Raw genomic sequence first — 23,608 nt, 5'->3', positions numbered from 1 at the left:
ATTCCGTCTATTTTTAGCCATCCTAATTGCTGCTCGTCAGTGTTGAAATCAGCATTGTTATGAGCTAATGTTGTCATCAGCATTGTTATGAGCTAATGTTGACATCAGCCATTGTTATGAGCTAATGTTGACATCAGCCATTGTTATGAGCTAATGTTGACATCAGGCATTGTTATGAGCTAATGTTGACATCAGCATTGTTATGAGCTAATGTTGACATCAGCATTGTTATGAGCTAATGTTAACATCAGCATTGTTATGAGCTAATGTTGACACCAGCATTGTTATGAGCTAATGTTGACATCAGCCTTGTTATGAGCTAATGTTGACATCAGCATTGTTATGAGCTAATGTTGACATCAGCATTGTTATGAGCTAATGTTGACATCAGCATTGTTATGAGCTAATGTTGACATCAGCATTGTTATGAGCTAATGTTGACACCAGCATTGTTATGAGCTAATGTTGACACCAGCATTGTTATGAGCTAATGTTGACACCAGCATTGTTATGAGCTAATGTTGACATCAGCATTGTTATGAGCTAATGTTGGCACCAGCATTGTTATAAGCTAATGTTGACATCAGCATTGTTATGAGCTAATGTTGACACCAGCATTGTTATGAGCTAATGTTGACACCAGCATTGTTATGAGCTAATGTTGACGGATGGCTGAGAGAAAATAGATGTTGCTAGTTAAGGTAAAGGTGTACAGAGAAAAGTACACTTGCCTACACACACACAAAATTGTGCTCACCTGTTGTTATCATAGTGAGGGTGTACGTTACCGCCCCGCCCTCACACTGACCATCACACACATCGACCACAACACACATTGACCACCACACACACTAACCACAACACACACTGACCACTACACACACTAACCACAACACGCACTGTCCACAACACACACTAACCACAACGCACACTAACCACAACACACACTAACCACAACACACACTGACCACAACACGCACTGACCACCCCACACACTAACAACCCCACACTGACCACCACACATATTGACAATACTATACATCGAGCACCCCCAAAGACAGACCCCCTACACCGACCACCCCACACTGACCATACCACACACCACACACATCAACCGACCACCACAGACTACCCCACACACTAACTACCCCCACACTCTGACCAACCAACACACTGACCACCACAAACGAACAACCACACAACGACTACCCCCACACTACCACACAAAACCTGGCTTGTCCCCCCCCCCCCCCACAACAATACTTCAGTCATCTACGTGTTCACCAGAACATACTCTACTATTGATTTCAGTAATCGATCGATTGAACCACATAACGCCATAAACAACGTGACTTATCTCTTTGCCCCTCACCCCCCCCTCTCCCAAATCCCATTACCCGACCCCTTAGCCGGCAGACATCCGTATTAAATTAAACCTTATTCACAACTCGCCTAATCTTCTTGTCATCAACACTGCTTCCCCTGCCTCCCCTCCCCCAGTGTGAGGTCGGCCATATTTGGATGAAGAGGCTGGATCCACTGCCTAGTACAATGAAGCAAATTGACCTTTGGTTCCATTATGGCTGAAGTCTGGGGAAAAAAATGTCTCTCTCTATACAGTAGTTTAATTAAATGGGAAACACCGGAACTCGGTGGTTAGTTGTTGTTATTTTATTTTTTTATTTTTTTTGGGGGGGGGGGGGGGTGGGGGTGGGGGTTAGTAGCCTTATAAGATAACAGCAACCCTGGTTGTTATGGTTGGCGTTAGCAATACAGGTAGTTTAGCACTTGGTGGTAGAGTTAGTTTATTACTAGGTGTGACAGGAAGTTTAGTACTAGGTGTGACAGGCAGCTTACTGGTGGTACAGGTAGTTTCATGCTTGGTGGTAGAGGTAGTTTAGAACTAGGTGGGACAGGTAGTTTAGTACTAGGTGTGACAGGCAGCTTACTGGTGGTACAGGTAGTTTCATGCTTGGTGGTAGAGGTAGTTTAGAACTAGGTGGGACAGGTAGTTTAGTACTAGGTGTGACAGGCAGCTTACTGGTGGTACAGGTAGTTTCATGCTTGGTGGTACAGGTAAATGAGTACTTGGTGGAAGGGGTAGTTTAGTACTTGGTGGTAGAGGTAGTTTAGTACTATAGGTGAGACGGGTAGTTTAGTACTTGGTGGTACAGGTAGTTTAGTATTGTAGGTGAGACAGGTAGCTTAGTACTATAGATGGGACAGGTAGTTTAGTACAAAGTGGACTGTGAGATATAGTAGTAGAGCGATCTACTGCTAACCCAAAAATCTCTGAAAGAGATCCAGGACTTGTAGCTCTGATGGGTACCTGACTTAGTCAGGGTTAGTACAGGATGCTAGGCTAAGTACTATCTATTTTCTTCATACGCCGAAGTCACTGAAACAGGTGAACTCTACTTCACCTACACCGTGGGCCGTCAGGTTAGAAAGGGTACTTTTAGGTGAGAATTAATTGTGGGTCAGATAGTTTAAACACCACCTGAAGACCAGGTTGTTGTAATAAAAATATAATAAATACATTTCTGCGTCCACCTCATATTCTAAAAATGCCCTAATATCCGTACAACTTCCAGACGCCATTAGGTACTAGCTGTATTGATTGTCTAGCGAACTGGCGTCGAAAAAAATACGTCCATGGCGGTGCAACCAACTAATTAGTGTGTGGTCAAGTTCGACTTATAAAAAACATTGACCTTTGTTCTGTGTATATCCACTGGCAACAATGTGTGTAACCTTAACTTTTCCCCTAAATATTTTCTTCTCATTTGAAGGCAGAGTAATGGAGATCAGAGGCGTAGCGATGGGGGGGGGGGGGGGGGCAGGGGGGGTACATATGTCCCCGGGCGCCGACCTTAGGAGGCGCCAAAATGGGTTGTAAAAACAAATTAAAATGTCGTGTTAGTTGCACTTTTGAATTATAAATAGTTTTGGGGGGAGGGAGCAAATCGAAAGTTTGAGGTGGGGGGGGGGGGGCAAATTGAAAATTTGCTCCCAGGGGGCGGGGCGCCAAATTGAAAGTTTGTCCCCGGGCGCCGTGAAGGGTCGCTACGCCTCTGACGGAGATTGAGATTTGTTTGTCCCTTGTACATGACACAGTACAGGTTGACGGGGTGACATCTTAGATCAGCTAGGGCTTCTCTGCTGCTTGGTGATGGCGTCTGTAATCTTTATACGTCGTCTTAATCTGGTGCTAGCACTTTGATTTAAGCTGGTGGATCTTTTAATCCACACATTAAACTTGGCTTAACTTAGTAAAAAGTAAGGCCGGCTTGTACTTGTATGTACTTTCGAAATTCTATCAAAAACCTTGTCATTTTTAGAAATCTCGCTGTTATAAGGTCAGAGGCGTCGCGAGGTGGGGGGTAGGGTGACACTGTGATGTACAGCATCAGGTGATACCCGACATAGCGACGCCACTGTTTAAGGTATTGTTTCTATCGAGAGTTGCAGCGTTCCCAGTATTGTTGTAATGCGAGACAGTGGTTTTTCTGTGTCACTGTACAGACACTACGGCTAAAACATCAATATTTCATGAGAATTTCTTTGTTGTTTTTTTTAATGTACAGTCAACTTAAGTTTTTATGTCTCACAAGAGGTTTCCATAGTTACGCAATGTTTTGTTGTATAAGTTCCTGACGTTTTATTTATCTAGTTTTAGAAAGAAAAAAAAACATCTAATTAATTAGCTATTTATAATTTTGTTTTCAATAAACCTGATACATATCTATTCTCCATTTCTGATAATATTAAATGTGATTTGCTTGCTTGCACTAGGATGTTTTTACTTCTTTGAAACAATTTGTTTTGTTTGTATTAGACAATTTTTCTATTTCTATTTTATTTATTTTTTGTTTGTTTGACATGTTTGAAAAAATTCGCTTTTTTATGATTGCATTTTTTTGTCTGTGATTGAAAAATTCCGAATGTTTGTCGTGTTTAAGGTCGAGTCAACAAATACCGTAACAATGACAGCGAATCTTTAATGGAAGCCATTTCAAACAAGCCGGGTCCTCTATTATAGTCCTAGTCCTAGACACACTGCTACCAACTAGCCCGGTCCTCTATTATAGTCCTAGACACCGTGCTACCAACTAGCCGGGTCCTCTGTTATAGTCCTAGTCTGCGACACAGTGCTACCAACTAGCCGGGTCCTCTGTTATAGTCCTAGACACAGTGCTACCAACTAGCCGGGTCCTCTGTTATAGTCTAGACACAGTGCTACCAACTAGCCGGGTCCTCTGTTATAGTCCTAGACACAGTGCTACCAACTAGCCGGGTCCTCTGTTATAGTCCTAGTCTGCGACACAGTGCTACCAACTAGCCGGGTCCTCTGTTATAGTCCTAGACACAGTGCTACCAACTAGCCGGGTCCTCTGTTATAGTCCTAGACACAGTGCTACCAACTAGCCGGGTCCTCTGTTATAGTCCTAGACACAGTGCTACCAACTAGCCGGGTCCTCTGTTATAGTCCTAGACACAGTGCTACCAACTAGCCGGGTCCTCTGTTATAGTCCTAGACACAGTGCTACCAACTAGCCGGGTCCTCTGTTATAGTCTAGACACAGTGCTACCAACTAGCCGGGTCCTCTGTTATAGTCCTAGACACAGTGCTACCAACTAGCCGGGTCCTCTGTTATAGTCTTAGTCCTAGACACAGTGCTACCAACTAGCCGGGTCCTCTGTTATAGTCCTAGACACAGTGCTACAAACTAGCCCGGTCCTCTATTATAGTCCTAGTCCTAGACACAGTGCTACCAACTAGCCGGGTCCTCTGTTATAGTCCTAGACACAGTGCTACCGACTACCCGGGTCCTCTGCTATAGTCCTAGACACAGTGCTACCGACTACCCGGGTCCTCTGTTATAGTCCTAGACACAGTGCTACCGACTACCCGGGTCCTCTGTTATAGTGCTAGACACAGTGCTACCAACTAGCCGGGTCCTCTGTTATAGTCCTAGACACAGTGCTACCAACTAGCCGGGTCCTCTGTTATAGTCTAGACACAGTGCTACCAACTAGCCGGGTCCTCTGTTATAGTCTAAGACACAGTGCTACCAACTAGCCGGGTCCTCTGTTATAGTCCTAGACACACTGCTACCACCTAGCCGGGTCCTCTTATAGTCCTAGACACAGTGCTACCAACAAGTTGGGTCCTCTGTAATAGACTTAGACAGAATGCTAGCAACTAGCCGGGTCCTCTTATAGTCCTAGACACAGTGCTACCAACAAGTTGGGTCCTCTGTAATAGACTTAGACAGAATGCTAGCAACTAGCCGGGTCCTCTTATAGTCCTAGACACAGTGCTACCAACAAGTTGGGTCCTCTGTAATAGACTTAGACAGAATGCTACCAACTAGCCGGGTCCTCTGTTATAGTCCTAGACACACTGCTACCAACTAGCCGGGTCCTCTGTTATAGTCCTAGACACAGTGCTACCAACTAGCCGGGTCCTCTGTTATAGTCTTAGTCCTAGACACAGTGCTACCAACTAGCCGGGTCCTCTGTTATAGTCCTAGACACAGTGCTACAAACTAGCCCGGTCCTCTATTATAGTCCTAGTCCTAGACACAGTGCTACCAACTAGCCGGGTCCTCTGTTATAGTCCTAGACACAGTGCTACCGACTACCCGGGTCCTCTGTTATAGTCCTAGACACAGTGCTACCGACTACCCGGGTCCTCTGTTATAGTGCTAGACACAGTGCTACCAACTAGCCGGGTCCTCTGTTATAGTCCTAGACACAGTGCTACCAACTAGCCGGGTCCTCTGTTATAGTCCTAGACACAGTGCTACCAACTAGCCGGGTCCTCTGTTATAGTCCTAGACACAGTGCTACCAACTAGCCGGGTCCTCTGTTATAGTCCTAGACACAGTGCTACCAACTAGCCGGGTCCTCTGTTATAGTCTAGACACAGTGCTACCAACTAGCCGGGTCCTCTGTTATAGTCTAAGACACAGTGCTACCAACTAGCCGGGTCCTCTGTTATAGTCCTAGACACACTGCTACCACCTAGCCGGGTCCTCTTATAGTCCTAGACACAGTGCTACCAACAAGTTGGGTCCTCTGTAATAGACTTAGACAGAATGCTAGCAACTAGCCGGGTCCTCTTATAGTCCTAGACACAGTGCTACCAACAAGTTGGGTCCTCTGTAATAGACTTAGACAGAATGCTAGCAACTAGCCGGGTCCTCTTATAGTCCTAGACACAGTGCTACCAACAAGTTGGGTCCTCTGTAATAGACTTAGACAGAATGCTAGCAACTAGCCGGGTCCTCTTATAGTCCTAGACACAGTGCTACCAACAAGTTGGGTCCTCTGTAATAGACTTAGACAGAATGCTAGCAACTAGCCGGGTCCTCTTATAGTCCTAGACACAGTGCTACCAACAAGTTGGGTCCTCTGTAATAGACTTAGACAGAATGCTAGCAACTAGCCGGGTCCTCTTGTAGTCCTAGACACAGTGCTACCAACAAGTTGGGTCCTCTGTAATAGACTTAGACAGAATGCTAGCAACTAGCCGGGTCCTCTTATAGTCCTAGACACAGTGCTACCAACAAGTTGGGTCCTCTGTAATAGACTTAGACAGAATGCTAGCAACTAGCCGGGTCCTCTTATAGTCCTAGACACAGTGCTACCAACAAGTTGGGTCCTCTGTAATAGACTTAGACAGAATGCTAGCAACTAGCCGGGTCCTCTTATAGTCCTAGACACAGTGCTACCAACAAGTTGGGTCCTCTGTAATAGACTTAGACAGAATGCTAGCAACTAGCCGGGTCCTCTTATAGTCCTAGACACAGTGCTACCAACAAGTTGGGTCCTCTGTAATAGACTTAGACAGAATGCTAGCAACTAGCCGGGTCCTCTTATAGTCCTAGACACAGTGCTACCAACAAGTTGGGTCCTCTGTAATAGACTTAGACAGAATGCTAGCAACTAGCCGGGTCCTCTTATAGTCCTAGACACAGTGCTACCAACAAGTTGGGTCCTCTGTAATAGACTTAGACAGAATGCTAGCAACTAGCCGGGTCCTCTTATAGTCCTAGACACAGTGCTACCAACAAGTTGGGTCCTCTGTAATAGACTTAGACAGAATGCTAGCAACTAGCCGGGTCCTCTTATAGTCCTAGACACAGTGCTACCAACAAGTTGGGTCCTCTGTAATAGACTTAGACAGAATGCTAGCAACTAGCCGGGTCCTCTTATAGTCCTAGACACAGTGCTACCAACAAGTTGGGTCCTCTGTAATAGACTTAGACAGAATGCTAGCAACTAGCCGGGTCCTCTTATAGTCCTAGACACAGTGCTACCAACAAGTTGGGTCCTCTGTAATAGACTTAGACAGAATGCTAGCAACTAGCCGGGTCCTCTTATAGTCCTAGACACAGTGCTACCAACAAGTTGGGTCCTCTGTAATAGACTTAGACAGAATGCTAGCAACTAGCCGGGTCCTCTTATAGTCCTAGACACAGTGCTACCAACAAGTTGGGTCCTCTGTAATAGACTTAGACAGAATGCTAGCAACTAGCCGGGTCCTCTTATAGTCCTAGACACAGTGCTACCAACAAGTTGGGTCCTCTGTAATAGACTTAGACAGAATGCTAGCAACTAGCCGGGTCCTCTTATAGTCCTAGACACAGTGCTACCAACAAGTTGGGTCCTCTGTAATAGACTTAGACAGAATGCTAGCAACTAGCCGGGTCCTCTTATAGTCCTAGACACAGTGCTACCAACAAGTTGGGTCCTCTGTAATAGACTTAGACAGAATGCTAGCAACTAGCCGGGTCCTCTTATAGTCCTAGACACAGTGCTACCAACAAGTTGGGTCCTCTGTAATAGACTTAGAATGCTAGCAACTAGCCGGGTCCTCTTATAGTCCTAGACACAGTGCTACCAACAAGTTGGGTCCTCTGTAATAGACTTAGACAGAATGCTAGCAACTAGCCGGGTCCTCTTATAGTCCTAGACACAGTGCTACCAACAAGTTGGGTCCTCTGTAATAGACTTAGACAGAATGCTAGCAACTAGCCGGGTCCTCTTATAGTCCTAGACACAGTGCTACCAACAAGTTGGGTCCTCTGTAATAGACTTAGACAGAATGCTAGCAACTAGCCGGGTCCTCTTGTAGTCCTAGACACAGTGCTACCAACAAGTTGGGTCCTCTGTAATAGACTTAGACAGAATGCTAGCAACTAGCCGGGTCCTCTTATAGTCCTAGACACAGTGCTACCAACAAGTTGGGTCCTCTGTAATAGACTTAGACAGAATGCTAGCAACTAGCCGGGTCCTCTTATAGTCCTAGACACAGTGCTACCAACAAGTTGGGTCCTCTGTAATAGACTTAGACAGAATGCTAGCAACTAGCCGGGTCCTCTTATAGTCCTAGACACAGTGCTACCAACAAGTTGGGTCCTCTGTAATAGACTTAGACAGAATGCTAGCAACTAGCCGGGTCCTCTTATAGTCCTAGACACAGTGCTACCAACAAGTTGGGTCCTCTGTAATAGACTTAGACAGAATGCTAGCAACTAGCCGGGTCCTCTTATAGTCCTAGACACAGTGCTACCAACAAGTTGGGTCCTCTGTAATAGACTTAGACAGAATGCTAGCAACTAGCCGGGTCCTCTTATAGTCCTAGACACAGTGCTACCAACAAGTTGGGTCCTCTGTAATAGACTTAGACAGAATGCTAGCAACTAGCCGGGTCCTCTTATAGTCCTAGACACAGTGCTACCAACAAGTTGGGTCCTCTGTAATAGACTTAGACAGAATGCTAGCAACTAGCCGGGTCCTCTTATAGTCCTAGACACAGTGCTACCAACTAGCCGGGTCCTCTGTTATAGTCCTAGACACACTGCTACCACCTAGCCGGGTCCTCTTATAGTCCTAGACACAGTGCTACCAACAAGTTGGGTCCTCTGTAATAGACTTAGACAGAATGCTAGCAACTAGCCGGGTCCTCTTATAGTCCTAGACACAGTGCTACCAACAAGTTGGGTCCTCTGTAATAGACTTAGACAGAATGCTAGCAACTAGCCGGGTCCTCTTATAGTCCTAGACACAGTGCTACCAACAAGTTGGGTCCTCTGTAATAGACTTAGACAGAATGCTAGCAACTAGCCGGGTCCTCTTATAGTCCTAGACACAGTGCTACCAACAAGTTGGGTCCTCTGTAATAGACTTAGACAGAATGCTAGCAACTAGCCGGGTCCTCTTATAGTCCTAGACACAGTGCTACCAACAAGTTGGGTCCTCTGTAATAGACTTAGACAGAATGCTAGCAACTAGCCGGGTCCTCTTATAGTCCTAGACACAGTGCTACCAACAAGTTGGGTCCTCTGTAATAGACTTAGACAGAATGCTAGCAACTAGCCGGGTCCTCTGTTATAGTCATAGTCTGCGACACAGTGTTGCCTACGCATGGCAGTGAGCCAGATTTCTCGATGGCGTGACCTTGGCCTAGACTTCGCGTGACCTTGGCCAGACCGGACGTAAACAGAGATCAATAACGGCCAGCGCCGCCTAGTGGTGTGGGCTATTTAATGGAGGATTTAGAAATTAAGCCGTTTAATTTATTTTATTTGTTTTTTCCCCCCGTCATCGCAGTCAAGTATTGAACAGTCAGAGAGTGTTTTTGTTTTAAAGCTCAGCTTAACCTATTACAAAAATGTTTTAAAATTATTTCTTGTTATTTGAGTTTCGATATTGACGAATTTGATGTATGTAACATTACGGCATACTCTCAAGGTTTTTTTTCCAAGGGTCAAATCCAACATTTGCGCATTATTCACCTGTTGACTACATCCACAATTTTACTTTAATCACTCTATCCACTGTATCTGAGTATCCACTGTATCCCTGTATCCACTGTAACTCTGTATCCACCGTATCCCTGTATCAACCGTATCCTTGTATCCACCGTATCCCTGTATCCACCGTATCCCTGTATCCACCGTATCCCTGTATCCACCATATCCCTGTACCCACCGTATCCACCGTATCCCTGTATCCACCGTATCCATGTATCCACCGTATCCCTTTATCCACCGTATCCACTCCAGCCACTGTATCCACCCGTATGTAATTCCAACCCACGTCCATCAAGGAATGAGAGAAAAACAGAGTCACCTGACCATGACCTTTAACATCTAAAAAAAACAACTGCTATATTTTAAAATACCCCCGCAGGTCTCAATCTTGTATGATTAAACTTTCAATCCCACCCCCCGGGCTAGATATCTCCACATACTTCATCAGTTGGAGAGCTTCATCTTCTCACACACACACATACACAAACACACACACACACCCCACTGCCATTCTCATATTCCAATATTTGATTAAACTTCACACTTTTATTTCCCCCCCCCCCCCCCCCCACAACCCCACCTCCACACCACCACCACCCAATCCGTCATGTGTTTTGATTAAATTCCTCACTTTTTAAAAAACCAAACCTGTCCCCCCCACCCCCACCCCCTCCACCTCTATCTGCACACGATCACCAAGCACACACGAACTCATCGAATATTATTTCTTCTGCTGGCATAGATGGAGTCTTTTCCCCTTGAACTTTTCCACACAATCCCCATCACATTGTTGCTGCGTGGCTTGCGTTACCGTTCAACTTATTTTATACAAATTGACTTGCTGATTTCATCGTAGTTGACTTGCTGTACTGTAAACCTTATTTTATCCAAACCGCCCTGCTTTAAGGTAAAACTAATTTCACCGTAGTTGACTTGCTGTACGGTAAAACTTATTATATCCAAGCCGCCTTGCTTTAAGGTAAAACTGATTTCACCGTAGTTGACTAACTTTTCGGTAAAACGGATTATATCCAAGTTTCCCTGAACCTGATTTTACCGTAGCATTACTGTAAAACTAATGTTATCCTAGATTTCAAGCTATACGGTGCACCTACTGTTATCCAAGCTAAAGTTCTTAACCTTAACCTGATGTCACCGTAGTTCACTTGCTTTACGGTAAACTGATGTTATCCTAGAGATAAGGTCGACGTGGTCGAGTCGGTAAAGCTCATAGTTGATAAATTCGAAAAAAAAAGTCTCGAGTTCAAACCCTCGGACAGATGAGGCTCGTTAGCTGGGGACAGCCACTCTTCTAGGAGAGACAACTCCAAAATCAAACAACTGCTGCCTTGTAGTTTGTTCTTGGTTGGACAAAGGCTATGGAAGCAAATCCAAAAAGAAAAGCAGGCTGAAATCGGAGTCAATGGCCTCAATGGCGCATAACCAGTTGACACGTATCCTTAATTGTGATGGAGGCGTGGTCGAGTCGGCAAAAGCTCATGGTTGATAAATTCGAAAAAAAAGTCTCGAGTTCAAACCCTCTGGCAGATACAACTCGATCCCTTCCAACACTAAAAATAATAATCATTAAAAAAGTTTAAAAAAAACCCACGTTTTCTGATTGAACTAAAAAGTAGAAAATAAATGCTATAGGCCCTACATCACAATAATGCAAGCGATCAGTCTACTATAAGCGAGCAAAACGTGGGGCGCCGAAGTAAAAGTTATATTACTATTGATTAGATAATACTATTGACTTTTATTAGGGAGCTTGTAGAGAGTCAACAGTATTAGAAACTGTAAGAAAATCACGGCGCCCCACGTTTTTGCTCGCTTATAGTAGACTGATCGCTTGCATTATTGTGATGTAGGGCCTATAGCATTTATTTTCTACTTTTTAGTTCAATCAGAAAACGTGGGTTTTTTTAAACTTTTTTAATGATTATTATTTTCTACTTTTTAGTCTTTGTCTGTTTGTTTGCATTAAAATCTTGCTATCGATTTTATCTTTTCACTTTTTTTGGGTAAACGAAGACAACTCGTAAAAAGACAACTCGTAAAAAACACGTTGTTTGAATACGTTACTGACTAGAACACATAGATTTGAACCCGTGTCGAGTGGGATAGCAATCGTGTGCCCAACCACTCGACCATATCGTCTCCCCCAAACTGGCCTACCTCCTGTAAGTTTAAACTCGGTTCAAGCTAAATTCTCTGCCCCTAAGCCTGTGGCGACATGTGATCGTTCGCTTCACTGCGCGCGAGGTACGCGTCGCTGGTTTTTTTTCTAACGCTAGCAGAGGAGAATTATATATATAGATTATATAGCGGTCTAAAATGCTCAATAAAATGTTTCCATTGATCAATTTAGTAATAATAACAATTGAATATTCAATGGTCATCCAAAAGAAAGCTTCCCTGAAAATTTCAGCGCGCTAGCTAACTGGGAAGTGCCAGAAATTTCGATCGCAAGATTTGATTGGAAAGACAAACAAACAGAGAAAGCAAGTTAAAGAAAACGTGGGAATTAAGAATGAAGAAGATCCTAGAGATGACTAGCTTTACGTTACACCTATTGTTATCCGAGATAAAGTTCTTGACCTTGAACCTGATGTTACCGTGCACACAATTAATTACTCACGCAGTGATGACGTGGCCGAAGTTTACCAAAAGCTAATGCTGCTGGCATGCAATTAATTATCGAAGTATTGATTTTATCGCTTGAGCCGAGCCATCACAAATCAAGGGGAGGAAACTACGCCTTATCACGCAGAATTAAGAGAAAAGCGCAATCAGAAAAAAATGCGCAAAAACAAACTAATTATAATAAAACACTTCAATTTTGTCAAATTTCGGGGACAAATGTTTTATTTGTTAATGTCTGTAAAGGAGGATATCCAAATCTCGTGCCATAGTTTTGAGTATTTGTAACTGCTCACATTTGCGTATACTACACTTTGTACACTTGAGCACTCGATGCTGCATGCATATATTCTAGCACTTGGCATTTTTTTTCTTCTTTGTTCTTAATTGTAATGTGGAAGGGATTCCCCTAACATAATTAAGCATTACGTGTCAACTGGTTTTGAGCCGATGATTCCGATTTCAGCCTGCTTTTCTTTTTGGATTTGCTCCCGTAGCACTTTTCCAACCAAGAACAAATTACAAGGCAGCAGTTGTTTGATTTTGCAGTTGTCTCTCCTAGATTGGCGCTACATGGTTGTAATACAGCACTTGGTACATAACGCATACAATTTAGCACATTATAATACACCACAATATTTATCTATTGATATCGACCATATGTTTCAGCATATACGTAGCTGTCTATTGATTTAGCACCATTTTAGCACATGTTTTGCACATACATATGTTTGTTACAGTGTTATCTACACGTATCAAGTCATTTCTTTTTATAGAAATCGGTAAAAGTCATTTTTTTTTAAAAATAATCCACCATAAAATAGATACCAAAAACAGTTATTTCGTGAGCAACCATTTCAAAGAAACTGTTGAGAAAAAAAAAATATTCCGTTTACAAATTTTGCATCACCTGCCAAGCTTAAAATAAATCTACATATTGTTTTTAGCTTTCGCCTTTTCTGAACATATTTCTTTACATATATATATTCTATGATCAAATCGAGAGGTTTTTTCATCAGGCTAATGTATGGATAACTCTACAGGATACATCCCTCAAGAAATATGTCTGAAACCAGATGACAAACCAAATTATAGCGCTTTATGTCCTTGAACAAGATACGTTTGTCTCTCTATGCGTTGGTTGGTGAGCGAAGAATAAAGAGATAACCCAAGGGGAAGTAATCGAATGGAAATTCACTTCCGTTTTATCTCCCTTGAATGCGGCCTGACGTAACGGGCTCCATGTTGGGTAGAGGCAGATGAAATAAAAATGTCGGGGGTGATGGGATAAGCTAGCTGCTAGTCTAAATGACGGGAGATTTTTTTTTTCACTTAGATACCAAACACAGGGTTCTTCGCCTATAGGGTGTTGTCGGGAATTTCAATGGGGAGTTTGTTTTTTTATTTTGTCACAGATTTTTTTTTCGTTTTAAAAAAAAAAAGTGTAACGGGAGGTTGTTTTTTTTAATGACGTCGCATATTTAAAGGAGGGGGGGGGTTAGATTTTTAAGACTGTTTTTGTTTGGGGGAGGGGTTAATCAAGACAGGGAAAGGATAAAAACAATAACCGAGTGATTTTAGGGAGCGGGGTCGGGTAGGTGAGAATTAGTGACGTCATTTTGGCGATGTGGGAGTAAGTGGGAGACAATACATGTTGTGTGGAGGGGGGGTGGCTAAATTCGAGATACGTCATTCGGAAATATTATATCGTCAATACAGTTCTACGACAGACTTCTAGGTTTCTATGTAAAATCGGCTCAGTGCTCTACACATTGATTAAAAAACCATTTTGTTGGGTAGTAGATTATCTATTCTTGGTCGAAACTTCCCAAACCAGTGATAATAACATGAATAAAAAATTAAAAAGCAATTACAAATTTCTGTGTTGAATATCCCCCCCCCCCCCTCTAGCCCACCCCCCTTACCCTCCATCAATTTGTAAAGCTACTACACGAATTAAAAACCAGTGTTGTGTGGGACTTGATGGGGTCAGATCAGTGTGTGCGTCCTGATCGAGTGGGAACTAGAACTGGAGGGGTGAGCTAAACAAGACACGACAATTTCACGACAATTTCACGACAATTTCACGACTTTTCACGACGTTTCACGACAATTTCACGTCATCTCACGACAATTTCACGACAATTTCACGACAATTTCACGACTTTTCACGACGTTTCACGACAATTTCACGTCATCTCACGACAATTTCACGACAATTTCACGACAATTTCACGACTTTTCACGACGTTTCACGACAATTTCACGTCATCTCACGAAAATTTCACGACAATTTCATGAAAATAAAAAAATCTCATGTCTTCACATAGCAATTCTGTACAGATGTTAAGGTTGATGAATTGAAAAGGGACTTTTTTTTTTAATTCGCCAAGCGCCCTCACGAATTGAAAGAAGAATTACAAGTTTATTGTTAAACTTTTACAGGGCGGGGAGGGGTTCATCATTGTGTCTTACAACGGGTCTTAGTTGAAGGACCTTGAGATATTCGTGTCGTGGGACCTTGTTAGGCTTTAGAGACCTAATTAAATCGTGGCTAATTTATGACGGGGTCACGATCTCTTGCTGCAACCTCAACGTGAGCAGTGTATAAACCGCTCATGGAGTTTTTGCTGAATTTCGTCAAGAGTTGATGGTTGTTTGTTTGCCAGACTCCACATCTTAACAAAATGGTTTTTACATCAATGGGTAGAACACAGAGCCTATTTTAAATAGGCAGAGTAGGGCAGTACTGGAACTGTATTGACCACATAACAAAATATAAATCTGTTTCCTATTGCCTCTAAAGCAGAAAAACTCTACTTCTACTACCATCATTAAAGATACTTTACCACAGTACCGCCATCAATTGATATTATACAAAAATCTTTATACAAAGTCATCTACTAGATGACGGACCTCGAATTAAGCCAACACCCTCGGCCGAACACATAATTATTGTCCCATGCTTTCTCACAAAGCTAAATCGACGTATGATGTCACTATTTTTTCTTCTGAATTTTGGAAAGATGTGATGGTTCTTTGATATTTTGAAACTGTGTACCGTTATATAAAGCTCAATATGACTCTTGATTATACAAGGAAAAATATTTTTTCTTAAGCTCAATCGCCCGAACTATTAAAATTAGCGTTTTAAAAGGTATCAAGCGGCTAAAATGATGTGTTCGGTGCAAGAATTATAACCGTAATCTCTAACAAGACGTACGTGTATTAGCAAGCGTGTGAGTAACAAAATAAAATATCTGACAGTATCTCGTAACAAAGGGGTGGGGGTAGGGGAAAGGTTAAGCATAGAGGGAGGTGGGGAATGGGGAGTGGGGGTTAATGCGTTCAAAGCCCAAATCCGGCTTTTACTGGATTATAAGCGCTTGATTGCGCATGCGCGCATATACTCGGCCTGTCCTTGGCTTCGATGAGCACAGGCTATCAGGGAATGCTAATTTACGCATGCGCAGAAGAGAAGTCCCGCCGCTCAATTAACTCCCCATCTGGCTGCAGGGAGGATATCACGGTGACATTCACTGCGATATTCACTGCGACATTCACTGCGACATTCACTGCGACATTCACTTCGACAATCACTGCGACATTCACTGCGACATTCACTGCGACATTTACTGCGACATTCACTGTGACATTCACTACGACATTCACTACGACATTCACTGCGACATTCACTACGACATTCACTGCGACATTCACTGCGACATTTAATGCGACATTCACTGCGACATTCACTGCGACATTCACTGCGACATTCACTGCGACATTCACTACGACATTCACTACGACATTCACTACGACATTCACTGCGACATTCACTGAGACATTCACTGCGACATTCACTGCAACATTCACTGAGACATTAACAGCGACATTGACTGCGACATTCGACATTCACTACGACATTCACAGCGACATTCACTGAGACATTCACTGCGACATTCACTGCGACATTCACTGCGACATTCACTGCGACATTCACTGCGACATTCACTGCGACATTCACTACGACATTCACTACGACATTCACTGCGACATTCACTGAGACATTCACTGCGACATTCACTGCAACATTCACTGAGACATTAACAGCGACATTGACTGCGAAATTCGACATTCACTACGACATTCACAGCGACATTCACTGAGACATTCACTGCGACATTCGACATTCACTGCGACATTCACTACGACATTCACTGCGACATTCACTGCGACATTCGACATTCACTGCGACATTCACTACGACATTCACTGCGACATTCACTGAGACATTAACAGCGACATTGACTGCGAAATTCGACATTCACTACGACATTCACAGCGACATTCACTGAGACATTCACTGCGACATTCGACATTCACTGCGACATTCACTACGACATTCACTGCGACATTCACTGCGACAATCACTGAGACATTAACAGCGACATTGACAACATTATAAAGTAAACAATTTACAATGTTTGTGACAAAGCGTATAAAATTTCTTTATTTTTCCACAATAACAAACCAACTTTTAAAATACTAAACTAATCCGGATGGTTTGAGTTAATCAGCGTAAAAGAACTGACTTCTATCGACCGTTTTAAAAACTTCGTCCAATTTTATTTATATTTTGTAAATAACATGTTATTACCGGTATGCTTGTTTTTATCGTATCTCTTTACTTCTTAGCCAACATCGAATTAAATAGTACTACTGTTTTTTTTTTGCTTGCGTTGTTTTTTACCCGTATTTAGTTTTTTTATCACTACTTTCTATTTCACATTCCATTACCAATTTTTACTTGTTTCTCTCTGCTTCTCTCACCAATTTTCACATGTTTCTCTATGCTTCTGTTAACAATTTTCACCTGTTTCTCTCTGCTTCTGTTACCAAATTTTACCTGTTTCTCTGCTTTTGTCACCATTTTAACACGTTTTTCTTAACTCAGCTTCGCGTTTGTGGATGTGTGGATTTGTTTGTTGTTAAAATTGACATCGAAAATTAGCCCACTTCTGATTGCTCTAGAGACCTGAAATTTGGCATGCATGCTACTTTCGCCTAACAATTTCAGATGCAATCATAAAAACTAGCAATTAGAGACCGTAATTAGCTTAATTTAATTACGCCCAAAGGACCATAAAATTGAGGACATGATTTCTAAAGATACCGACAAGACTGAAGGCTTATTGACACAGTTACTTCGGCCCCAATCGATGTGAGCGCGCTGGCCGTGATCGTATAGTGGTTAGTACTTCGCGTTGTGGCCGCGACAACCCAGGTTCGAATCCTGGTCGCTCAAGATTTTTTTAGTCCGTGTATTTATAAACACTTAGTCAATTCATACTTAATCAAGTCATTAGATAAAGTAGAAAATAAACTATATAAAAAACTTTTTTAAAAACCACGTTTTTCATGTGTAGCAACGGACTAAAAAGGAGAAAATAAAATACTTAAAAAAAACTTTTTAAAAAACCACGTTTTTCTTGTGGACTAAAAAATAGAAAATAACTATTTACATACATTTGATGACAAAAAACGTGGGTCGGGCAGATGGGTCGGGAAATTTGATGGTGAACGTACCCACGTTTTTTGTCATCAAATGTATGTAAATAGTTATTTTCTATTTTTTAGTCCACAAGAAAAACGTGGTTTTTTAAAAAGTTTTTTTAAGTATTTTATTTTATCTGTTTCTCTCTGCTTCTGTTACCAATTTTTACCTGTTTCTCTCTGCTTCTGTCAACAATTTTTACCTGTTTCTCTCTGCTTCTGTCACCAATTTTTACCTGTTTCTCTCTGCTTCTGTCACCAATTTTTACCTGTTTCTCTCTGGTTCCAGAATGCTCTAAAGTAAGGATCCATGGCGGGGTATGGCGAGGGTTACACTGGGCCAGGTGATGGTTCCAGTTCTGACGGTCCGGCGGAGGAGAAACATGAGGTAGTCGAGAGGGGTAGTAAAGGTAAGCACAGGTAGTCGTGGGGAGTAAAGGTAAGCACAGGTAGTTGTGGGGAGTACAGATAAGCACAGGTGGTCGTGGTGAGTGAAGGTAAGCACAGGTGGTACAGAGGGGGAGTAAAGGTAAGCACAGGTGGTACAGAGGGGGAGTAAAGGTAAGCACAGGTGGTACAGAGGGGGAGTAAAGGTAAGCACAGGTGGTACAGAGGGGGAGTAAAGGTAAGCACAGGTAGTAGAGGGGGGAGTAAAGGTAAGCACAGGTAGTTGTGGGGAGTACAGATAAGCACAGGTGGTCGTGGTGAGTGAAGGTAAGCACAGGTGGTACAGAGGGGGAGTAAAGGTAAGCACAGGTGGTACAGAGGGGGAGTAAAGGTAAGCACAGGTAGTAGAGGGGGGAGTAAAGGTAAGCACAGGTGGTCGTGGGGAGTAAAGGTAAGCACATGTGGTCAGGGGAGTAAAGGTAAGCACAGGTCGTCAGGGGGAGTAAAGGTAAGTACAGGTGGTCGTGTGGGTGGGGGAGTAAAGGTAATCACGGTGGTCGTGGGGAGTAAAAGTAAACACAGGTGATCGAGAGGGGGAATAAAGGTAAGCAAAGGTGGTCGTGGTGGATAAAAGGTAAGCACAGGTGTTCCAGGGGAGCACAGGTAACCATGGCTGGTAGAAAGGAGCAAACATTAATACACTAAAAGAAAAAAAAACTGCTGTTCTGCACCCACTATCCACATAAGTGCAGGAATTAGACTGTCACTTGTATATGCTACAGTCTTATCTTTTCTAACACGCCCCCCAACCCCCACCCCCCCTGCTTCAGAGACGGGCAGCAAACCCAAGCGCAAGAGGAGCTGCCCCATGTACTTCGGGGTCAAGTCGTACCTGCACCACTTCTACGAAGACCCCACCTTCAAGGACCCCTCGGTCTACGAGGACGATGACCACCGCTTTCTGCTGCAGCCCCATCAGAGGCGTCGGCGGTGTACGCCCATATGGTGGAAGGTGGGTTCAGGGGATTTAGGATTGTCTGGGTTCAGGGGTTTTAGGATTGTGTGGGTGGAAGGTGGGTTCAGGGGTTGTAGGATTTTCTGGGTTCAGGAGTTTTAAGATTGTTTTTGTTAGGGGGTTTGAAGATTGTGTGGGTTCAGATATTTTAGGATTGCATAGGGTCAGGGGTTTTAGGATTTATGGGTTCATGTGTTTTAAGCGTGTGTGGTTTGGAAGGAGGGTTCAGGTTTTTTTGGATTGTGTGGGTTTAAAGGTGGGTTCATTTGTTTTCAGATTGTATCAAATAATCATTTCTATATATGTAACCATCAATAACGAGAAGTAATTTCAAAATTTATTACATTCGCTTAGAGGCTTTAAAAATGATTGCATATTGAATATAAAAATGCTTTCCTTTAAAATCAATTTACTTTATACGGCCGCCACTAACGTTAAAGTCACTACACTTGCCTGTAAAGCCTCACACGGGAACCAAAAAAAACAGCTACTGTTTTGTAATCTATTTTGTCACTAGCAAAAAAAAAAACATCGCAAAGACAGACGCTACCAGACAAAAAAAATCGCTTCCATGAAATTATTCCGCGGCTTAACGAAAACGTGTTTTGAAATGACATGAATTATTCATAAACCAGAGGGTACGCTTCGTGACTTGGGCGCACGACACGCAAGCCCATGTCAAATGCCAGAGTTCCCGTCTTCTTCCGGTTCCAACTTAGCAATAGCCCAACTGGCAAGGTTTATCTGGCTAATTTTCTTGCTAGAAGTGAGGGTCTCAAGAGAACCAAAGATTGTATTCGGTGTGGTTGTGGTGGTGATGGCGGCAGTGAGGGTCTCTAGAGAATCAGAGATTGTGTTCGGTGTGGTTGTGGTGGTGATGGTGCGGTTAAATCATCGGTTTAGTGATCAAAGAATAATCTGTTAGTCATTCTGGTTGTCTCAGCAGTTCAGCATTTTAGGGATTGTCTATAAATTTTGATCAACTCGGTGATCTCAGAACGCTAATCTGATCAGTTATGTTTGGGTCTAGTCAACACTAATCAATTATGCTGGGGTATAGCCAAACTTGATCAGTTATGTTGGGGTCTAGTAGTAGAGCGAGCTCTTGCTACCGTGAAAGTCATGAGTTCAGTACCCGGGATCGAGAATGTGGGTCATCCCTTGCTGAACATCCCCACTACGATGAACTGTGGAGGTAGCACATGCATGTGGCAGACCTGTGGATCTAGCAGCTGGCTAAAGGGGTTTGGACATTGCTCGACTTGTCACTCTGTTGTTTTCTGCCTGGCTATAAACATAGCGGTAGCCTGTATAAGAGAGAGAGAGGGGGGAGTTGAATTTTTGCTTTAATAAAGGACACATTCAATGATTTATTTGTAGCCTGAGCACTGACTTTGTAATGTCAACACTACTTTGTGATGTCGCAACTACTATGACAATGTTGCTTGTGGAAGTGAAAGGATGGTGACTTGTTAGCCCTTAATGCCAGGGTGATATAGTGCATTAGGTAAAGCATGAAGTCACATCTATCAATGGTTCATGAATCCGTAACTGAATTCTTAGTATTTAAAACGGGTGACAGGTATTTGATCATCTCGGCCGTAGGCAAATTTTGGACAAAGTCGGTGCTCTCAGCCTAACTAGATGGTGCGGTAAACCAGATTAAAAGCTTGGAAAAAAAGAACTAGTCATAGCATCCTCATCATTCAAGTGGACCCCTTCTGCAGCACAGGGATGCAACCACAACTCTCCGCCCTACTCGGTTTTTGGAGATTCCTCCAAGTTGGGTCCACGACATTCCGGCTGCTTTTGCTTCACTGACAGCTGACCTGTTCCATGTTTGTTTTGGCCAACTAGTCATAGTTGCTGCCAGAAATTTACTGTCTACATCTACTACACGTTGCTAAAAACCTGCGCTATGGCGCGGTTTTATCTTTAGATTAATAAAGGTATATGCGCATTGCATTGATTTATATTCACACATTTACATTCCACGTACTCAACGGGATTAAAAAAAACTTAACTTCAGCAAAGTGGAGTGACATATTTGAAAATATTTCTTTTGTATACCTTTTATTCTATAGGCAGAGCCCCCCCCCCCCCCCCCCCCCGAAAATTTCAAGTGCCCCCCGGAGAAAATAGTCTGGAAGAAACACTGCTAAACACTACATTATCTTGTCTTGACAGCTTGAAAGGTTCCATTTTTTTTAAATCGTTATCCTTGTAAATTAATGTTTATTTTTATAATCCTCAGCTGTTTATGTGGATCGGGGTCACCCTCCTACTATTCGGTGTTACCGGCATTCTGATTGGCTACCTCGTTCCACCACGTCACGTCCTGATTGGCGACAGCCTCACCGGAAACGCGTACGTGGACCAGCGCGCGCAGGAATACAACACGACCTTGGACATGTGCAAGCTGATTGGTCTGATCCTCTTCTGCATAGGGGGCGTCACCTTGGCCATGTCGCTCCTCTTCCCCTCCTTCCTCACCCGGTACTGTGACGACGAGGCGACCTGCGATGACCCGGATATGAAGGTCCCGCTTCAGACCGAGGCCATGGAGAAGGGGCCCCTGAACCCTGTGCAGATGGCCATCCCGGCATCCTCGCTGGTGAAGGAGGTTCAGCCCTCCAAGAAGCCCGAGCAGCAGATGTTGACTCAGACGGCCCCAGTGTCGATAGACAAATAGACCCGAATCTTCTTCTTCTTCTTCGCTCTCCTCGTGTCCCCAGCTTGTATTGCGTGTTGAAGAAATGGAACATCTCCGTATATTCGTACAATTTACTTCCTGACTTGAAACTCACTGGATTTAGTAAAGATTATCAAAATATAAAGGGGTTATTTATATTTTATATATATACATGCATGATGTTTCGTCAATTATTTCATCTCACCCCCCCCCCCCCCAACCCCATGTATAATAAAAAAAACAGCTTACTGTCATTCACATACTGAGATGGGGGTATACACAAACTAGGCTTTAATTAGACAATTACAGTTTATAACCACTTTACCACAATAACATGACAGTGTATAACATAACCTGGTCATAAAAGAGATAGTACCCTTGTGAGTGTCGTTCGTACAAATAAATACCAAACAGAGTTGTCTCGCTTTTTCCTTACCGTTTTTATCGACTATTTTCTTCACTAAAAACCCGATCTTCTCGCTTTACTGGTACTTTACTACACTAAATCCAATTTTTAATAAGCCTTTTTAAGTCCCAATTTCCTGTTCATTCGCCATACTAAGACCCTAATTTCACCTCGTCGTTCTAAAGCCCTGAATTAAATTTCCTTTTCTTTTGTCATAGGAAATATTTTTCTAATACTTGCTAGAGTAAAGTCTTGTATTTCCTCTCTACGCTAGCTTTGAAAATGTAATTGGGCTTGAGTATAAGCTTACTCGTTAAATTAAGCCCCTAATTCTCAACTTATCGTGGCCAGTCTATTTAAATACCTGTTTAGGGATTGATGACACCATACGATCACAACAAAAACAGGAAATTTCGTAATCGCTTAAACATGTTCTAAAAGTACGCGAAAATATTTCTTTATGATCTAGATTTTTTTTCACACTCTAGTGTGGGATAATTAATACATTTTTAAAATGGTAATTAAATTTTACTCTAAATATAAAAAGTAATCTATTTATAAATGATCTAAATCCATTGCGTGATTATTATTTTTTCTTAACAATATGGCCGTTTTGTGTTCTCATTTTTCAAGTCGTGCCTCCCATAAAAAAAAAATCGAATTCATTTGTAAAACGATAGCCATTCATTTCTCATGTGACACACACACTCCGCGTCAAGGGAGGTGACCGAGGCAAACCTGACTGAAGTTACGCAACTCTTGCAATTGTGTTAAAATAAAAAGGAAAATGGGCAGCACGTTAGAAAACACTTTTGGGACTTTATCGCATTTTTACTTTTTAAAATTAATTATTTCTAGAAAAAAACGAAGCCCAATCGATTTAAATGAAGAATAGTTATGTAACTTGAAAATTAATTTGCCCTTTCTATTGAGAAATATTCGTATTAACAAATAAATAAAATAATTGCTCTTTAATTAAGATCATGATCTAATTAATTAAAATCAGTGTCGGATAGACTTTTGAAAAAAAAAAATATTAACAAAAATTATACACCTGCTCTCTTTTAAACCTGACTCGACGG

The 23,608-nt window shown here is 42.6% G+C and overlaps 2 protein-coding genes across 3 annotated transcripts in view; one reads left to right on the top strand and one right to left on the bottom strand.

The window, feature by feature from the left end:
- LOC131939891 (neurensin-1-like) overlaps positions 1-22,252 on the top strand; it is a 47,705-nt gene extending 25,453 nt beyond the window's left edge. The window contains exons 2-4 of one of the 2 annotated variants that reach the window (XM_059298422.1): positions 18,316-18,436; positions 19,244-19,425; positions 21,683-22,252. In XM_059298422.1, the coding sequence (XP_059154405.1) occupies positions 18,337-18,436; positions 19,244-19,425; positions 21,683-22,120 (720 nt within the window). In that variant the 5' untranslated portion in view covers positions 18,316-18,336 and the 3' untranslated portion in view covers positions 22,121-22,252. Of the gene's footprint in view, positions 1-18,315; positions 18,437-18,951; positions 18,958-19,243; positions 19,426-21,682 lie in introns of those variants that run through there. The other variant, XM_059298423.1, reaches the window with a different exon arrangement.
- LOC131939883 (uncharacterized) lies at positions 15,961-17,403 on the bottom strand. The gene is made up of 3 exons (XM_059298408.1): positions 17,261-17,403; positions 16,377-16,568; positions 15,961-16,333 (listed from the first exon to the last, which is right to left on the bottom strand). Exons 1-3 carry the CDS (start codon positions 17,401-17,403, stop codon positions 15,961-15,963), a joined length of 708 nt encoding a protein of 235 aa, XP_059154391.1.
- Positions 22,253-23,608: the final 1,356 nt, after the last annotated feature.

Source organism: Physella acuta, unplaced genomic scaffold, assembly GCF_028476545.2.
Source record: "Physella acuta isolate Inbredline_101_S28 unplaced genomic scaffold, ASM2847654v3 ptg000299l, whole genome shotgun sequence".
NCBI classification, from domain to species: domain Eukaryota; kingdom Metazoa; phylum Mollusca; class Gastropoda; family Physidae; genus Physella; species Physella acuta.
Note: the sequence above shows the minus strand (reverse complement) of the source record. Positions and strands in the feature narration are given on the sequence as shown.

Coding starts and splice junctions, on each gene's coding strand:
- LOC131939883 (XM_059298408.1), bottom strand. CDS start 17,403: ATGGTGACAAAAGCAGAGAAACAGGTAAAATTTGGTAACAGAAGCAGA. Junction 16,569..17,260: donor GTAAAAATTGGTAATGGAAT/GTGAAATAGAAA, acceptor TTAATGTCTCAG/TGAATGTTGCAGTGAATGTC. Junction 16,334..16,376: donor TGTCGTAGTGAATGTCGAAT/GTCGCAGTCAAT, acceptor TGAATGTTGCAG/TGAATGTCGCAGTGAATGTC.